The sequence below is a fragment of the Micromys minutus genome, assembly GCF_963924665.1.
Source record: "Micromys minutus genome assembly, chromosome: 10".
NCBI classification, from domain to species: domain Eukaryota; kingdom Metazoa; phylum Chordata; class Mammalia; order Rodentia; family Muridae; genus Micromys; species Micromys minutus.
Window position 1 is genome coordinate 850,582 of NC_137979.1, and position 18,196 is coordinate 868,777.

At 37.8% G+C, this 18,196-nt stretch overlaps 1 protein-coding gene across 2 annotated transcripts in view; it reads right to left on the reverse strand.

The window, feature by feature from the left end:
* Positions 1–2,476: 2,476 nt before the first annotated feature.
* SGCD (sarcoglycan delta) overlaps positions 2,477–18,196 on the reverse strand; it is a 415,532-nt gene continuing 399,812 nt past the window's right edge. For both annotated transcript variants that reach the window (XM_080923991.1, XM_080923992.1), the window contains exons 7-8: positions 11,856–11,979; positions 2,477–10,522 (exon numbers count right to left, since the gene is read on the reverse strand). In XM_080923991.1, coding sequence (XP_080780117.1) covers positions 10,349–10,522; positions 11,856–11,979 — 298 coding nt within the window. In that variant the 3' untranslated portion in view covers positions 2,477–10,348. The remainder of the gene's footprint in view (positions 10,523–11,855; positions 11,980–18,196) is intronic.

Consider the following 18,196-nt stretch of genomic DNA (forward strand, 5'->3'; position numbering starts at 1 on the left):
CCGCGTCGTTCTTGCAGGCGAGACGGTTGCGCGGGACAGGTTCTTTTCTGGTCCGGGTCCAAATTATCAATTTTTAAATAGATTGCTTTCTTTATCGAGTTCACTATAGAAACGCCACTTACTTTAAATTCCAGGGATCCTTTTAACTTAAAATACAGGACCTATTTCTTTTTTATATGGAGGGAATATAACCAAAAATGTTTATCTTTTTTATGCTGATGTTTTTTCTTTCTTTTATGTTCTCTCAGAAAGGCAAAGAGAAGTTGTTCTATGCTGTCATGTAGTATGTGTTTACTGTATACACATGGGTGTCATGGGTGTCTCTGTGCATATATTTGCTGATATTTATGTACATGTGTGTCTGGAATTTATGCTTTTTAACTTTATAGAAGGTTCAATATAGTTATAATAGTTTGCTCCCACAATTACAAATTTCTTCTCGTTATTTTCTCATGGTTTTATACATTAGTGTGTTGTTCATTATAGTTGCTTCATCATGTATCATCAATGGGATGGACCATATTGCTAATACCAGATCTGCTCTCAAAGGACATTAAAAGAAAATTATATATATATATATATATATATATATATATATATATATATATATATATATATATATATACATACATACATACACACACACACACACACACACACACACACACACAGTCTACTTTAAAACGTCAATTTATTTTAATGCTGGTTTTCTTGGTGATTTGTTTCCATACCATATTTTAAAATGCAACTCTTTACATGGCCTCCCAGTAGAGTAAGCCTAGCTATTTAGAGTCATAACATGTGCTTTTGTTTAATGATTACTAACTGAAACTTTAAATTGCTTGTCTCCTATTCAAATGGACTATAATTTGAAAGATTATCATATTTTAAATTATAATGAGTTACCTTGTTAATAAAACTATTATAATTATGCCTAATTGTTTGTGCCAGGGAGACTAAAAAGCTCATTTGTTGCGCTCCTATTAAAGAGTAATGAGGGTATTGGGGGCAGTAAATTGATCCTCAATTTTGGCTAAGTGTTTAGTATTGTTGAGAGTCATTAAAACTTGGTAAACAAAAACTAAAATTACCTTGTCATTGTATTTAACTCGGGATGTCAATTCCTGGGTTTTTCTCACAGCTTCTTTTAAAATTGCATATTACTCTGTGCATAGAGTCCCCCAGTCCTACCCCTTTATTTTGGCTCTTAGAATTAAGGAAGATGCACCATTGTAGGATCTTACATGAAGAAATCAAGATAGAAAGAAATCTAGCAGTCGCTAATTTATAGTATTTGCTTGCTACTTTGAAAAATTCCTGTCCTGGAAGAAAGGAACATAACTTTTCTTCTCTAAATCTTACATCTGCATATGTTCTCACTTTGTATCAACAGGAGCCTAGTAGTTTGATTAATCAGTATTTGCCAGCATTTCTCTCTTTTGAGTGTTTATCTTTTAAAGCTAAAACATTTTTCCCCAGCACATTTTTAAACCGGTAACTTAATTCTCTTTTATGTAGATTGCTTTTAAACAACTGCATTTTTAGACATAGATTGTACCCTGCTTTGGAATGAGACTTTTATTATAGCCTTTTGCTTTGAGGATTCTGTTCCTTCATCGGGGACAGAATTGGGAGTCATCAGGTAAACTTAATGAGTAGTAGCTTTTGATAAAAATACTTTGAAAATGGGTAGTGCTTTGTCATGTACAGGACATACAAAATATGTGTTTCATTTTCTAGATGAGGAAATTATCTGTTTTACCTTAAAATGTAATTGTGATGATTGATTAGATGACTGATGTGCTCCAGTGTTTTAACTTTAAAACTGCAAGGTTTCAGATAGGTAAGAGCACAGTACAATGAGGTGAAGTAAGGTAATGGTACATTCAGGGTTAATGATGATGATCATAAAGAAATTACACATAAGATTAGGAGGCATGGTATTCTGAGGTGGGTGGTACAAAATAGGATGTGTTCTAGGCAGATGGAATAAATGGATAAATATTTCCGTGTCACTATGCAAGTTGAATTATTCTTTGGAAAAGATGAAAATGTGCTTGATTAGGATTGAGTGCCTGACTCCAAGATCTCCTGTGTACAGTCTGACAAGAAATGATGATTGAATTGGGCATCCCCAATAGGAAATACTCACATTGACTTCTTTAAAGACTTGGAGAGCATAGTGATGAGTTCCTTCTCTAAAAGCCCTTATGGGTGCCTCAGGGAGTCATTAGAAATAGCTTTTCCCTTGACCTGTTCCAAATCATGTGACTCTCAATTTGCAGGGCACGATTACCTTAAGTCAACCTTTATTTCCATAAGACAGTTCACATGAGTCTCTTTCTAAGAGCTAAAATGTCTCAGCCAACAGGTTAGACCATTGATCAGAGAGATGTGGACGACAATTGATGTGGAATTTTATTAGCTGTAAGAGAAGAGTTCCCCGAATAAGTGGACAAGGGTTCTTTCCTTCTTACCAATCATTATTTTTTATTAATATATTTTACAAGACTGCAGTTGAAATAATATTAAGTACAAATTTGTTTTTATACAGAAAGTGTAATAAAGTTAAAATAGTTCCTTGTAATTCATAGCATTATTGCAATGCTTACAAAAGTTTTGCATAGAGTGTGCAAGGATTGATGTTATTTAAAACAAAACTAAAACACTCTTCTCATCTCATACCCACACCTAGAGAAAAACCAAATAAAACAAAACAAAACCTAAAAGTAACACAAAGATCAAATTCCATTGCTTCATTCATCCAGATAGGGTTCCTTTTTCAAAGTTCATAATCATCAAACAATTGAACTTTTATGACCTCATCTTTTTTGTTAAGAGCATCAGGGTGTCTTCTTCAAAGGGTATCTATCCATCATGAGGGATGTCCTACCTCCTATGTAAAGCATGCCCACATCAGGTATGCTTTTGTAGGTAAAATACTGAGAGAGAGAAAAAAAAAAACATCTATTGCACCTCCTCAGAAAATATTGGATGGAAATTGCTTTTGTGTTGCTCTACTAAAGTTGCCATCAGTTCTGATTACTTTGCTATGATTTTCAATCTTTCCAGGGCTTTGTTAGGTTGTTTACATGAGACCCGTGAAAGGTTTGCCATTTGGAAACTCACACCATTGGAAGTGAAATCCCTGATTGGCCGAACCAGAGGTTCTTTAATAGTTGTACAGAATTCATTACTAAGGTTGTATGAGCAGTGGAAGCAAACAGGCTCTGACCCTGGTGATGAGTATAAGAGTATCTAAACCCTTCACTGCCTCACATTGTATGCACAATCAGCCTTATCTCATAGCATCTCTAAGCTCTGGGAGGGTCAGGCTAACAGCAAGACTTTTACAAGGGCAAACTAGTGTGCAATTTATCTAAATAGACTTTGGCTGAGTTAATTTTTCAAAACAAGATCTTGTCTATTAACTCCTATGGACCAACTTCCAATTCTCTGTTTAGAAGGTGTCAATGTTCCAAAGCTACCCAGTTCTAATGAGTTGGGATGACTATAGCTTCAGGGCTGTGGGCAGGATGCCGATGCGAAAAGGGGGCCTTGTTTAAGGTGTAGAATGCCTCTCATTTTCAACTCATAAGAATTGGTGTTGATAGCCTCAAAGCTTTAGTGAGAAGAATTCTGTCCCCAGGGAGGGGTGGCCCTTAAGAGGTAGTTAACAAGGGGTGGGAATTAAGCCATTACAGTGTCAGAGTGGTTTGTTTTACATATGGTATTGAATGCTTAAAATTAATTGAGTCCTAGATAGTTCTCAGTAATAGAGATTGAGCTCCAATTTATTTGATGATTTTATTTTACCAGAAGTAAAGAGAGAGACTAAGAGTCAAAAATCACACATTAAATAAGACATTTAGTTTTTTTGGAGGGGGGTGTAGAATTTACTTAATGTTAAAATTGTCTCCTATATATGAGGTTCACAACTGATATATTTTCCAATCATAAGGGCCAGGAGTTTGACTTAACAAGGATTATAACCAGAACAATATACTTTTGTTGGTGTTCTAAATTCTGTTATTCAGTTAATTTAATTTTGTTATTTCTACTACACATATCCACACTTTACTAAAGTATGTACTCTTGATTAAAAACATTATGGAAAATGGAGATGCGAAAACTCTGTAGCCTCATTTATTCAAGAAGGTCTGGTCTAAAGCCTAGGAGAGTACTGCAGCAACTTCAAATTAACTTGAAATGTTGGTGTCTCAGGAGTGAGGCTCACACTCTTGCTTGGTCATTTTACAGATAGCTGAATTAGAATAAGTTTCTTAGGTTTCATGAAGTCCCAGTGTTTCCATACTTGTGATTTAGAACCTTGTAGGGAATTTAACTCCAATGTACTAAAATCCTAGGATGTTCATAAAGCATTTAGCACAGCACTGAGTTAGTGCACAGTTCAGTGACTATTAATACACAATTCTGATACTGATTGGAAAGCAGAGTCTAGTTCTTTCCATATTTTAGGATAGGCTGTGGATCCAAGGAAGCCTCGTGTTTTGTGCATTATTTTTGAAGACATGACTATTTTATGGTGACATTTTATAGCTTTTCTCCTGTTCTGAAAACAGTTCACGGCCCTGAAGATCCTAGAATCTCACAAATTAGGTGAACAGGTACACTAAATACCAATGTCTTCCCCATTGACCAATGTCATTTCCCAGTTCTCTGACAATCCACTGCTTTACCTCTCAGCTAAAGGAATGGCCTAGTTCTGAGTCTCTTTATCTTCGCTATCTTCTGCTTCCAGTGACAGAAACGTAAAGATGGGCTTTGAAGACACTCTGGGTATGTAGGGTAAATGTTTTGTTTTTGTTTTTTATCTTAAACATATGTTTCCTTTTCTGTTTTCTCAGTGAGGGCAGCTTTAAAATTGTTTTATTTAGTGAGGAAGCAAATGTCACACACCTTGAACTGAGGATGGCAACCCACTGAGTGAGGCTTTTGGCTGAGGACTCTGGCTTCCTAGGAGGACAGGTGGCTTGGAACTTTAAAGCTGCTTCTTGCCTACAGAAACTGTTCCTTTGGTCTATTCCAATTGTAACCTCAAATCATGTCCTGATGACGCCTGTTGATAGGTTTGAGGAGCAGCAGTTGGCACTGCTGTTGCTCTACACTTGTAACTCTTTAGGGATGGGTCTGATGGCATCATTAATCCTGTGTTGTGACTTAACCCTCCCTACTGCATCAAAGGTTCACAACATTCCATCTTCAAAAAAAGATACTGATTTCTTACTCTGTCCATTTCCACAAAAGCAAGACTGGGGGTTCGAGGATGGAAGGCACCAAATAACCTGTGTGAGCATGGATGTCACCAAGAGATTTTCTTCTACACTTGTGCTCTTCAAAAAGAGGACCTCCCACAAGTAATTATTTTTCTTGTGCCATTCAGACCTGCCTTGACAAATTTCAAGGACATCATTATGAAGAAAGCTTTGAGGACTCATAGGAATCACATTGCTTTAGAAAGTGCTAATGCCTGTGGTGCATTGTGCTGGGCAGAGCAGCAGGCTGGTGGCTGCTTTATCACTTATCAGTGGTTTGGCTTTGTGAATGAGAAAGTCAGAGGCGACTGAATAATTTTAAATTCTGATTACCATAAAGAAAGAGATGCATCTGACATTCCAATGCAAGAAGTTTCCACTATTTTAATGGAAATATGTGGGAACCAAGAAAGCCTTCCTCCAAGAAAAAAAAACTAAAATAAAAAAAAAAAAACAAAACTAAAAGAGAAACATTTTATCTTTGAGAAGAAAGACCAGTAATCTAAGGTTGTTTCTTTCATTAGAACTTTCCCCTGACCTGCCTGCTAAGGGTTTACTATGCCAATGTATCATTTAAGAAGCTGATTATCATCTTGTCTTTGTGCCTAAGACTCCCTAAGGTGTATGGTGTGGGGGAAAGAGAGGAAGGTGGTCTTGTTTAAAACTTACATAAATAAGATATTTTTCCCATTTTATTGATCCTTAAAAAAGGATGGGGTGGTTAAAATGGATCTATTCAGCACTTTGGCCCAAACATTATGCTATCTTTTGTTTATAATAAACAAAACCAGGATACCCTCACTGCTCTGCCATCTGGATCCTTCCGATGTATTCATATGGAAGGCAGAGGGCTTTTCTGTCATGATGTAGATTAAGGACCAAAAATAGTAGACATTCTCATTGAAAGATATCCTGCCCCTTCAAGTTGAATACTCACCCTCCAAGCTTCATTTATCTTCAGCTGAGTTAGCAGACTAAATGCAAAGCTACTATCAGCAAAAGGGACAGATCTACAGTAGGAATCTGCCTTACTGCACAGAAGCAGAGAGGTATGTGCATATGAAACACTCTCCACTACCCTTTTATTCCCTCTACTCCAAAGAGCAAAGAAAAGACCCAAATTCCTAAGAGCAAAAGTAAACTGCCATTCATCTGGTCATTTCTAGATATGTCTTTGTGGAAAGGATCTCAGCAGTTGCTTATTCCTCCATGTATAAAGGTACTGTTTTCCATCCTTCCTGTTATTCATCTGTCTAATATGGGGCCGTAGGAACACTGGCTACACAGGAGGTATAGGTAATGGAGGTCATATAAGGTCAGAACAATTCTCTGGAGGATCTAGGTGTGGAAGTCTCTCTGGCACATGGGAAGGTGCAGTCTTCCTGGGTGCAGATAGACACAAGAATGTTTAGGGAAGAGACTGTGAGTCAAGATCACTCTCCTCTGATCACTTCTGGTAAGACATTGCTAAACTGAGAAACAGCTATCAAAGCTCCTCTGGAAAGAGTGACAGTGACAGGAACACATCTTGATTGTTCATAAGCCTTCTGTTCCACTGTGGGTAACACATTCCACAAGTATCCAGTAGCTCAGGGTTCAGCAAGTGCTTTTAATGGAGGGTTATGTAATTACAATGGTTTGCTGTCCATGCCATCAACTGTCGGGGCACAGAATGGCATGGCTCATATGTGACATAGAAATGGAAGCAGGCTTGGTCTCCAGTTTATAGTTTATTGACCCTTTCAATAAGCACCAACCCTTAAGCAATCTTTGGTCTGGTTTTAGATGTGCAATAAAGTTTTTCTAGAGAGAGAGACTAACCTGAAGGAAACTAGAAAACAATTCAAGTCTGTAAGTGCTGTTCCTCCGTCACTTCACCATTATGGAGCCACACATCAAGTTTATATCTAGATAGATGCCAGCATGGAGGATTTCATATGTTTGCTGTCTTGAAGTCTCTCCAAATGGAGTTCTCATGATTTACAGACTGGACATACCATACAGAAGTGATAAATATATCTGGAGATCACATTTTGATTTGTAAAATGTTTTTTTTTTTTGAATAACAGTAGCATACCAGAAGTCCTAGGAGGCTAAAGGTTTTGTGAATCCTGTTATTCTACCAGATGCTTAATGGACCTGGAGATGGGATTGTCTAGAAGATACTATATATGAAGACTTGAAAAACTCCTTTCTTTAAAGTAGAGGTTAGCAGACATTAATTTAAATGCTGGTTCCCTCCTCCCCAAACCCCACTCCAAGAATTCTGGCAAATGTTTCTTTTGTGACTATGGAAAGATATCCTTATGGGAAAGCATTGGGTAGGTGGGTACAAGAAACTCTAGGGATGCATTTTACCAGTTTCTAGTCTGAACTGAAATACATAATTTTACTCATGCCAGAGATCCTGTTTATTACCTGATGGCCTGTGGTCCTTTAAAATAGTTGAGAAACAGAATTAACCACAATTTTGTATCTTGTATTTTTCTAGAGATTTGTGATTTATATTTCTAATTGATATTATTTTTATTGTGTGTTTGTGTGTTAATCAATATTGGACTTCACTTTCTCGCTTGTTCTAGGGTTTGATTTTACATGGGTGACCACCGCAGTTTTTAACTATCATAAATTCATGAGTATGACTTTTATGTCACAATTGGTAAATAAAATCAGAAGGGGTTCAGGGTATTTTGCTAATTCTTCTTATGAATAGATGATAGGTGTGAGATTCAAAGGCAGTTTGTCCATTTAAACAAAAGAAAACACTCCCTCTCCACCTACCTTAAACAACCCTGTCTTCTTTATTTCTAAAAGCTAAGAAGGGGTTTTTATGACTTAAAATGACACCTGCATGTGTGAAACATGTAAACCTGGCAGAAAGGCTCTAGAAGATTACTGGTAACACCAGTGTCCAGTAACCTGAGGCTTTTCACAGGATCCCCTTTGAGAGTTTCATTTTTACTGTAAATGGAACAATTTTAAAGATATTACCCAAAGACTGACCCACCCAGTGCCTCTGTATAAGATATACAGAGAGGGTAAGGGAAACCAGGCCTGGCCTAGACACCAGAGGTCCAAGTCTCGAGTCAGGATAGGAAAGTTCCTTCTTCGTGTCAATAAGCTACTGAGGAGTACATACCATGTGTACAAACCTCAGACTCATTCTTGCATGTCATATCAGAAATAGCAAACTTCTTTTTTGCCTTCTATAACAAACCATTCATTTTGTGAAGTAAGACAAATTAGAACCTTGTGGCAAACAAAAACAAAAGCAAATGCCATTTAGGCCTACAAATACGACTTCAGTCAAAATTTTAGGCTCAGTGCTTATCTACTGGCTTCAGGACTGTTCTAAGCCAGGTACACCTCCATTCTGGGCTTCTCAGATCCAAAATGTGGGAACTGGTTTGACTACTAGTTTCTGATGTTCAGTCATGACTAAATCATTTCCCTCCAATCACCCAAAATAAACTAACAAGATAAATAGGATGTGCTTCTCCTTGCTGAGTGCATTGGCTTAAGGCATAGGCACATTTACCCCTCTTTGAACAGAGATGGTATAATCCCCTGTCCCAGCACAAGAGCTGGCCAGGGTGACCCTGGGGCATAATAATGAAGGCAGGGTGCTAAGAGGTAGCTGATGGCGGGAAGTAGAGAACTATTTTCATATATGGGGAGTGGGTGCTGCTGAGCCCAGGGAACACAGTGATTCTGATGCAGACACATGACCCTGTTTATATTAACCTGCCATTAGCAATTCTGGCAGCATGTAGAGTCTTAGAACTTTCACTCCTAGAGAAAATGCAACAGTGAGTTTAGGAACATGAATAGCCCAGCACTGACAAAAATATACAAGAGCAAAGCAAGAGAGATTGTGCAAGCCCTTGAAAATATGACATGTTTCTAAATGGTCCACTCATCTCAAGAAACTTGTAAGAATTAGCTAGCTTTCCTATGGCTTTCTTAGATTTTCATCTTAAAATTACTTCTCCAGGGATCTGGGGCTCACTCTTTGAGATTCTGATTGATTTAATGATTATGAGTGCATCTTTTGGATAAAGTCAGGAAGGTGAACCTCAAAGCTTGTGAGACAGTTTTCTCCTAAAAGATATGTCTCATTCATCTTTTTTGGTTGTAAGGCCATTGAGTGGTTTCTAGCCTAGAGAGTAAGAACTGGTCTCCTCTTTTATACTGATCTCAAAGCACTTACTCATTGACAGTGGGTGAATACATTAGTTTAAAGTAAGGTGAACAATAGAAGTTCTATGAGTGGCTCAAGTTCTTTCCGAATTCAATACTACCCACTCCCATTCATTTAGTCACACAACTCCTAGCATGTTGGTCTGCAAAGGTATAGTGGCTACTTTGAGTTCTTATAGCTAATTTCTACTGTTTTACCCCATCTGTATCTTGAAGACAAGAACATGATCAGCTTGGCTGAAACTAAGAAAGGGAAACCAAATATCTGTTTTTGCATAGTCTCACTACGTAGCCCAGGGTGTCCTCCATCACCACAGCTTTCTTGGTGTATAGATTACAGATGGGTCTATCTTTCCTTTTTGACCTGAATATCATCAGCACTTGAGAGTGACCTGAAGATTCCCGCCATCACTGCCTCTAATGACTCTACGAGAGAGGCTAGGTAATCTCCTGGATGAAATGATGGATATTTTGTGGGTGCTCAATCCACTGTGATATCTGAAATTGCCTGGGGAATGCTGGGCCTGAATGAGTACCTCTATTCTGTCATGTGCATGATCGGAATGGGGTAGATAAATGATAGTGGATGATGTCACAGGGTCACCCATGGTTCCTTTTGTACTGAAACCTCATTTTATACAGAGGATATATATATATATATATATATTTATATATATTTATATATATTTATATTCACTCACACACAACCCACTCATACACAAACATACAAACACACACACACACACACACACACACACACACACAAGGGCTTTGATAGGCTTTCCGTGTTCTAGTAAAAATAACTGGCAGCCAGTGTCTCAAGCCAAAAAGGGCCATTATGCTGCCGACAATTGTCCACTATGGATAGTCTTTCAAAGGCAGACACTTGTATTTATCTGACAAGTAGAACCAGTTCCTGCCTGGGACAGGAATAACCTCCCGTTGGCACAGACGCAGACCTCGAAGACCTTCTGCCTCGTTCCTGTGGGTGTGTAGGATCCACGGGGCAGTCTAGGTAGTTTAATTTTCGCAGCATCTAACTTGATCTAGAGAGAGTGAGTAGGAAAGAAAGTCAGTCAGAGGCTTCTAAGTTTTTGATACTCAGAAAGCTGACTATTTCATTAAATTAAACCTGACAGTGGACATAAGACAGCCTAACCTCAAACAAGCCTATATTCTAGCAATACTAGATAGCATCATCTTTCAAAACTGTGATCTGAAGACTGTAAGAGTGTCATAGAGTTAACTAAATATAGAAATAACACATGAGCTTTCATTACTTCAGGGTACTGCATGTCCATGGTCAGAAGACAGGAGAGTGTATATAACATTATCCATGTTTTAAAAGGTTAGCCTTCCTCTTGCTTTCTTTTTCTAATGGTGGCACTGATACATACATACATATGTATATGTATGTATATATACTAGGTTGGTGGTGAAAGGTGTCATTACGTTTTTGATGATAACTGCCTCCTCCAGAAGTCAAGTCTGAGTGACTGTGAGCTGCCTAGATGAGGCATGTCTGTTTTGATGTGTGGCTTGCAGTTTGTGGCTGTTTGAAGAGCAGTTATGATGGAGGGCACCATCAGACAAATCCTTTTTAAACAAACAAAAAAAGCAGATATCTACCAAACAAGTTTTAATATTCACTGAGAGACTATAATCTTGCAGGGTTAGCCAGATGCCTTGGTAAGTAGAGAGGCAAGGTAGAATAGTGTTTAATATCTTTAAGTTAGGTTGTCCCTTTATTTTCATCCTTAAATAAAACAGTTAACCTATGAACACTTGAAAACTCTGCAGCCAAGTCACATTTCTGCCTCTAGGAGAACTTATCTGAATTTGTCTATGAAATTACAAGTGGCATTTGTGTTCAGTGACCTGCTTGTTTGGGGTGAGGATTGGATTGTCAACATCAGGTTACTCTTTGGCCATCTACTTAGACCCTGTTCGTTTCTGACTCATTCTGACACAGGGTACCTCTTAGACCTGACTCTCCATTCTCAAAGAGAACCCAAGCACACAACATAAAATAATTTCATGTGTATTAATTTTTATCAGTTACATCGGCGTGATATACAACATAATTATGTGGGAGAATTAATTCATAGTTTAAGGTTATGGGAGAGAGAGAATTTAGAAATAGTGTTTATTTTCATAGTCATGCAATGTTGTACTTGTGATATATATACACAGTATTATCCTAATACTTCACAAATAACTGATCATAACATTTATATATTATGGTTTTAACTCATAATTATCATGTTCAACCCTCATATGGGATCCTTTGGTTGATATTATTCTCAGTGTTAACCAGCCTAGGGGGAAGGTAGCCCTTGGATAGGTGGACTCTCAATTTTTGTCCTTCCTACTTCTTACCTCTCCATCCTTGGACTCCAGTCTCAGCTCACTTCTGCACGTAGCCTCCATATTACCAGCTTCTGCATTTATTTCGACACCTTTTGGGGCTTCCATCACTAGAGATCGAGTTGGGGACTCCAACCTGAAACACAAGCCACGAGTTAAAGATCCTTTTCCATGATTATAAATTTTAAGAAGCTGAAGCTCGGCACATTGAAGCAGCTATGAAGAAATTAATACTTCATCTACTTTTTCTAGATTTGCTTTCCAGACATACAAGTCTGTAACAGAGTATAAGGTTTCTAGGTTTTATCCGTTCCACGTTTTACAAAGGCTGTAAGGAAGGTATTCTAGGATTATGGCTTCATCTTGTCTTATACCAAAGTGATGATTTTATTTTCTTATTAGTAAATTTTACCAACTCATTACCTATATCTCCTCTGCCATGTGATTATTGTTATTTTTTAAATTAAGAAGCATCTAGCACCCAGCTTTCTAGAATTGTTCCACTGTGTCTTACTCTCTGGATTTTTTGAAGGTATAGAAAACAGACATAGGAGTCTGGAGATGTGGCTTAGTGGTTAAGAATGCTTGTTGCTTTTGCAGGTCTGAAGAACAGGTCTCAGAAATCCAGCTCCGGGGTGTTTAATGCTCTTGACTATCCTCCATCACCTGCATATATACATGAACATACCTCCCTACCTGCTATCATATACACACATAGTTAAAAGTAAAAATAATATCACTTAAAATAAGAAAATAGATCTAAGAGTCAGACAGTCTTATAATCAAGCCATGGGGTGTCCCCTTTATTATATGGGCTAATATTATGGTTTAATTTGAAATCACTGTGCTTAAGAGATCTATAAAACAAAACTGCCTCTAACTTGTAAGCCCTACTTGATCAAGAACTAATAACTTCCTAGAATTCTAGGGGCTGTTGTTTATGTAAACTAACAAGCTATATGTCTTCACTTCCGTAAACAAGCTTGTTTGCACCAACTGCACAGGATGTGTGCTTGATCACCTGTAGACAGGAAGTACAGCATGATACGTGCTCACCTCTGATACTATGAGGCAGGAAGTGCAAAGCCTTGAAAGTTTTCTCTTTCTAATCCCATGATTAATGCAGTTCCGTACCACAGTCTGATTATGAATGAGTTTTAGGAATGTACCTGGCCAGTAGCTAGGGTCCTGGCCAGTATTTAATAAAACCTCCTATTTATTAAAATTTATTCATGGTCAGTTTCTGACTATGTGGATTTCTAAATGACTGGCCAATTTCTGAATGATTTCAGACCAATAACATTATAGCCACAGGCAATTCTTTCTTCTTTCATTCTCTAAATTTTCTCAAAGCCTCAGTTTCTTTAGAAAATTCAAGCCAGGCCTGGTACATTAGAACTGTGACTTGGTCTAAAATAGTACAAATGTGATTGAAATATTACTTACCTGAAATTTGTAGAAACAAATGTGTTTCAGATTTTGGAAATTTCTAGAGTAAAGTAGACCTTACTAGAGCATTTCTCATCTGAAAAGCCTAAATGCTCCAAATTATGGTATTTTATTAGTGTTACTCTTTTTTTTTTTTTTTTTTTTTTTGAGTTTCGAGTATATTGAGTCTTTTTAAATAGGCAATATGAGTGTGTTCTCGTGTTGGCATTGTTATTATACCAGGAAAAATGAATTCTTGAGCCTGACTTTGTGATGTAGCATTAGAACAGACCAAGGATTTTGCCTGGGTGTAGAGGCGGAATTAGGTGGGACAGGAGGAGGGTGGTTGGGGTTGTAAAAGTCTGATATCAATCTTGATTATAGTGCAGTATTTAGTCCATGTCTCTATGCATTTTTGAAAATGCAAAAGAATGAGTCAATTTCACTGACTGTGAGAAAAATCAGTCTTGCTCTCTGCTAATTATAAGCGTAAAACAAAGTATGCCTTTAAAAGTTTTTTTGTTTTTCTTACCAGCTCACTATAATGAGTGAAAGCTCGGTTATTCCCATGAATATTCTAGATTTGAACAGTGTTATCAGATACAGATTAATGAAGATTTTCCTATACAGAAAGCAACTCAGCTAAGGAGTGGGACCCAGTAGTGGCTTTAGAATCACCTTTCTCCTTCCTTCAGGTCAGTCTCTCTACTTAACTTTTCCTATATCTTAAATGTGTTGAAAATGAGCATCCTTTTTTCCTACTGCTGGCTGCCTGTTCTATTTTGTTACTCCATCCATGGGCAGAACAACTCCCTTAGTGCCTCAGAAAAAATGCCACAAGGCACACTGGCTAGTGAGTCAGTACCACTGAGTAATCCCATCATGTCAAGACAGGTACCAGGAGGGCTACTCCACCCTCCCTGTTCTCAACTGCTTCTGGGAAGCAGCTTCATTCTTCAAGGTTTTCTACCAGATCTACAAGAGGAGCAACAGGCCCACGATATTCCCATAGAAAATGCCTCCCATTCTACCTATTTAGTTCATTCTTTTTTAACTTGTCTCACTCCCTCGTGTGTGGCAACAATCTTTTAACCCATAGTCTCTTCAAAAGATTTGCACTAAGGTTGGTCAAGGCAGGTGTGTTTCTGCCTAGTATTATGCTTTACTTCACTTGCATAGGGCTTTTCTAATGGCCTGGGATAACAACAGTGTAATGTGGATGAAATTCTGTTACTAGCACAAGAGGAAGAAGTGGTGTCCATGCAGAACTACCAAGCTTAGACTTTCATCTGACCCGCAAACTTGTCCCAGGTGGCTGATCTCTCACTTCTGAGACAGGCAGATAGTTTAGGACCATTTTATCTTTTTTTTTTTTTTCTTTTTCTCCTGTACAGTCTGACTGACTTAGGTAGACATAGACACTTTCTGGAAACATAAATGCTAATTCTGTGAAGAAAGAGTAGCACTTATTTGCAGGATAGCAGTATAGATGAAAAAACAAACAAACAGGTTTTCTAGAAGTAATATACTCTAGTAAGCAACATATTGGCTTTGGTTTCAACTAAATTAGGTTCAAATCTTGGTTTTGCCATCTAACTGCATAATATAACCCTGATCAAGTCTCTTAAGTTTAGCTAAATATTTATAATAATCAGACTATAAGACCACTAAGTTGACTGAATTTTATGAAGACATATCCCACATATGATGTTCTCTATAAAGAGTTACCTTACACACTTTCTGTAAAATGAAGTTGGTGATTATAGGAAGGAGTAAGGCCAGAGGCAGTGAGATGGCTCAGAGGGTAACCTCTTAGTCTATAAGCCTGCTAACTTGAGTTCAATTCTGGAAACTCACAGAACAGTGGAGGAGGGAACCTACTTCATAGAGCTTTTTTCTGACCTCCATTTGTGCACAGCAGCCCCTCCCTCCCTCCCTCTCTCCCTCACTCTTTCCATCCCTCCCTCCTTCCTTTCCAGAACAGTAATAAAAACATTTTAATAGAAAAATAAACACCAACAAAGTAAATCAGATTAAATATTAACTGGCTAAATAAGCATAGGAGTTCATTTATTTCCCAGAAAGTTTTTAAAGAGAAAGATTCAATATTCTAAGGAGCTACATCCATCAGTGAAGTCTAGTAAGGTGAAGGAAACACTTGAGACAAATGATTACAAGAGGTACAGTAGTATAGGCTACTTGACAAAAAAGAGGAAGTGTGTTAAAAAGCTGAATTAACTTGTGAAATATGGGGAGGCAGAGATGGAGAAGAAGAATGAAGAAAAAAGATAGCCCAAGATCTTTAGCATGGGAATAGGGCAAGACAGTAATGTCACAGATGAGCTGGGCAGGAGTCAGTATTAATAGTGCAAAGGCATGTAAGAACAGGATTCATATTAGTGGAAGCAAAGATGCCAGCAAATTCCAGACAATCTGCTTACATAATGCAGACTGGATCGCCAAAGAAGATAAAAAGAGAAAATGGTTCCAATCTCTCCCTGTCTGAAGTGAGAGGAGATCAGCAAACTGGGCCAAGCTCAGTATGAAAGGCTAAGCTTGGTAGGTCTTCATGGACATCTCTTCCCCTTGCACTGGTAGAGAAACTTTGTCTATATCCCACTGAAATAGACATGCCCATGAACGAGACTGAGAAGCTAGTTCTATACATGTCTAAGTGATGCATATGTCACATTCTATCAGGACTCATACAGTATCACTCACATTTATGTAGTTTACATTAGTGACTCCAAATTTCATACATGTTGGATATTCTTATACATTGTACCTACCATTTTCAGTGAATGAATCTGTGAAGGGGTGGAGGTGTGGTAAAAAGGAACTTGACAAAGAGAATATGAGCAGAACTCATTAAATGTAATTTAGTCATTTTAGGCATCATAATTTACTTTGTTCTTATCTATCATTTAAGGCCTGTCAGGTCACCAGAAAGGCTCTGAGGTAGACAAGTATACTTAAAGCTGAATGCTAGCCCTCCAGCCCCAGCCTGGGAAGTAAGTTGCTGGACACCAAGAAAAGAGAACTCCTGTGAAAATGTCCTAGGTAAAAGATAGTATGACAATCAGGTGAGTGTGATCATCTCTTGCAAGGACAAGCAAGAAGGTACCCTACTGCCTGCTTCATAGCCTTTTCCAGATGGCCTATGTTATTCAGGATGATATACTACAATATACTACCGTTCAATGTCATGTTTAACTTTGTGCTGACAAAAATCTCCCTTGAAAACCACGATGGGGTGAGGTGGGGCAGTGTTAATACCCTTGAAGTGATACTCATCGATTTCTGTACATAGACCATGGACTAGAACGTATCTGTTTATGTAGCATAAAAATAAATGGTGGAGGAATGTTAAGGACTCTGTTGAAAGTGAATGCTGCTATTGTTGAGAGGAAAAAACCCTCTAGGAAAGAATGGCCAAAAGAGGAGTCTAAGGAGCAGAGTCAAGTCCTAAGAAGAATAATTTTTCAATCTGAGTTTTGGAAGTGCAGGGTGCAGGATGGGCTCAGTAACCAACACGTAGTATTGGCATAGAACCAACACTTCTGCAGATACTGCCTCAATCAACACAGGGCCATACACTCAGGTGCTCATGGGGACTAATTAGGCAATGAGCAATCTACAAGGAAGCTTTGAGTAAAAGAACAACTCTAGCATAAAGGTAACTAAAGTGATCATGCTTGGACGAGAAGGTGATGGAGATACAGTCTAGGGAGGCAGCTGCTTCGACATTCTGTGCTAGTTAGGCTTCCGATTTATTTTTCTGATTTTTTAAAAAAGTTAATTTTCTTTGGGACCATTAAATTCCAAAAACATGTAAAATCTTTATAAAAATATAAAGAAGGCATAAAGACTGGAAAAGCATGGTGCCTTCATGCTCCACATCTTTTTTAAGAATAAAGGGAAACACTTTCCTTTGTGGTACACACAGCTCATCTTCTCCATTCTGATTATCTCTTTCCCTTCTTACTAATAAATGCTATTAGGACTTTTGTGCTTATTGTTTTCTTGTTCTTCTTCACAGCTATACATTTTCTTTCTTGATACATGTTTCTTTCTATATGTTTTACCTTTCTATCAAGAATAACCCCACTTACACATTTCTTTAGTAAATGTGTGCTTCACAGTTATATATATTTTGAGAGTCACATATCTTATCCCATAATTGCAGTTCTTTCTGTTTCCCTGGTGTTACCATGTGCTATGATTTATTTTTATATTGCTCCATTAGACATCTGGTTCCAGGCTTCTGTTTCTATAAATAGGTTTTTTTTTGTCTGTTTAAAATTTGGGGCATGTCTCCTGGTGCATATATGCAGGACACTCTTGCAGACATAGAATAGAGTTGGTAGTCCTGGGAAGGACACAGCTGTAGCATATAAAAATGTGCCACACAGCTTTTCTAGAAGTGATTTCTTCTCTATCAATGGGCAGAGTTCCAATCTCTATATTTTGGTGCAAGTGTTTGATAATATGGCAATACAAGGAAACCTTGTCTTTTATCATTGATTTCCTTAATTAAAGAATCAAGCAGCATTTCATATGTAAGTCATATGAACATTTTCTTCAGTGAAATTTTGCTTTTCTAATTTTTTCCCAATTTTCTAGGTGTGACATAAAATACACATGTTGAAAATTGTAGTCTCCTTTTCTTTTTTATGGTCTCTTCACTCAGTCTATGGATATCAAGGTACATTTCCAGGTACAATGTAGACAAGTAGATTTGTGCCTTTTGAAACGTATTGGGGCAGCAGTTTCTACAGTGTGGTCATAACCTTGTAAATCATCCTCAGTTATACACTTTTCTTTTCCACTAAGTCTGTAACTTGCTAATTATTGAGCTTTGTGCATGGGCTGAGGCTGGGTTTGGACTGATGCAGATTATTTTGACAGCATGACATTATATTTGA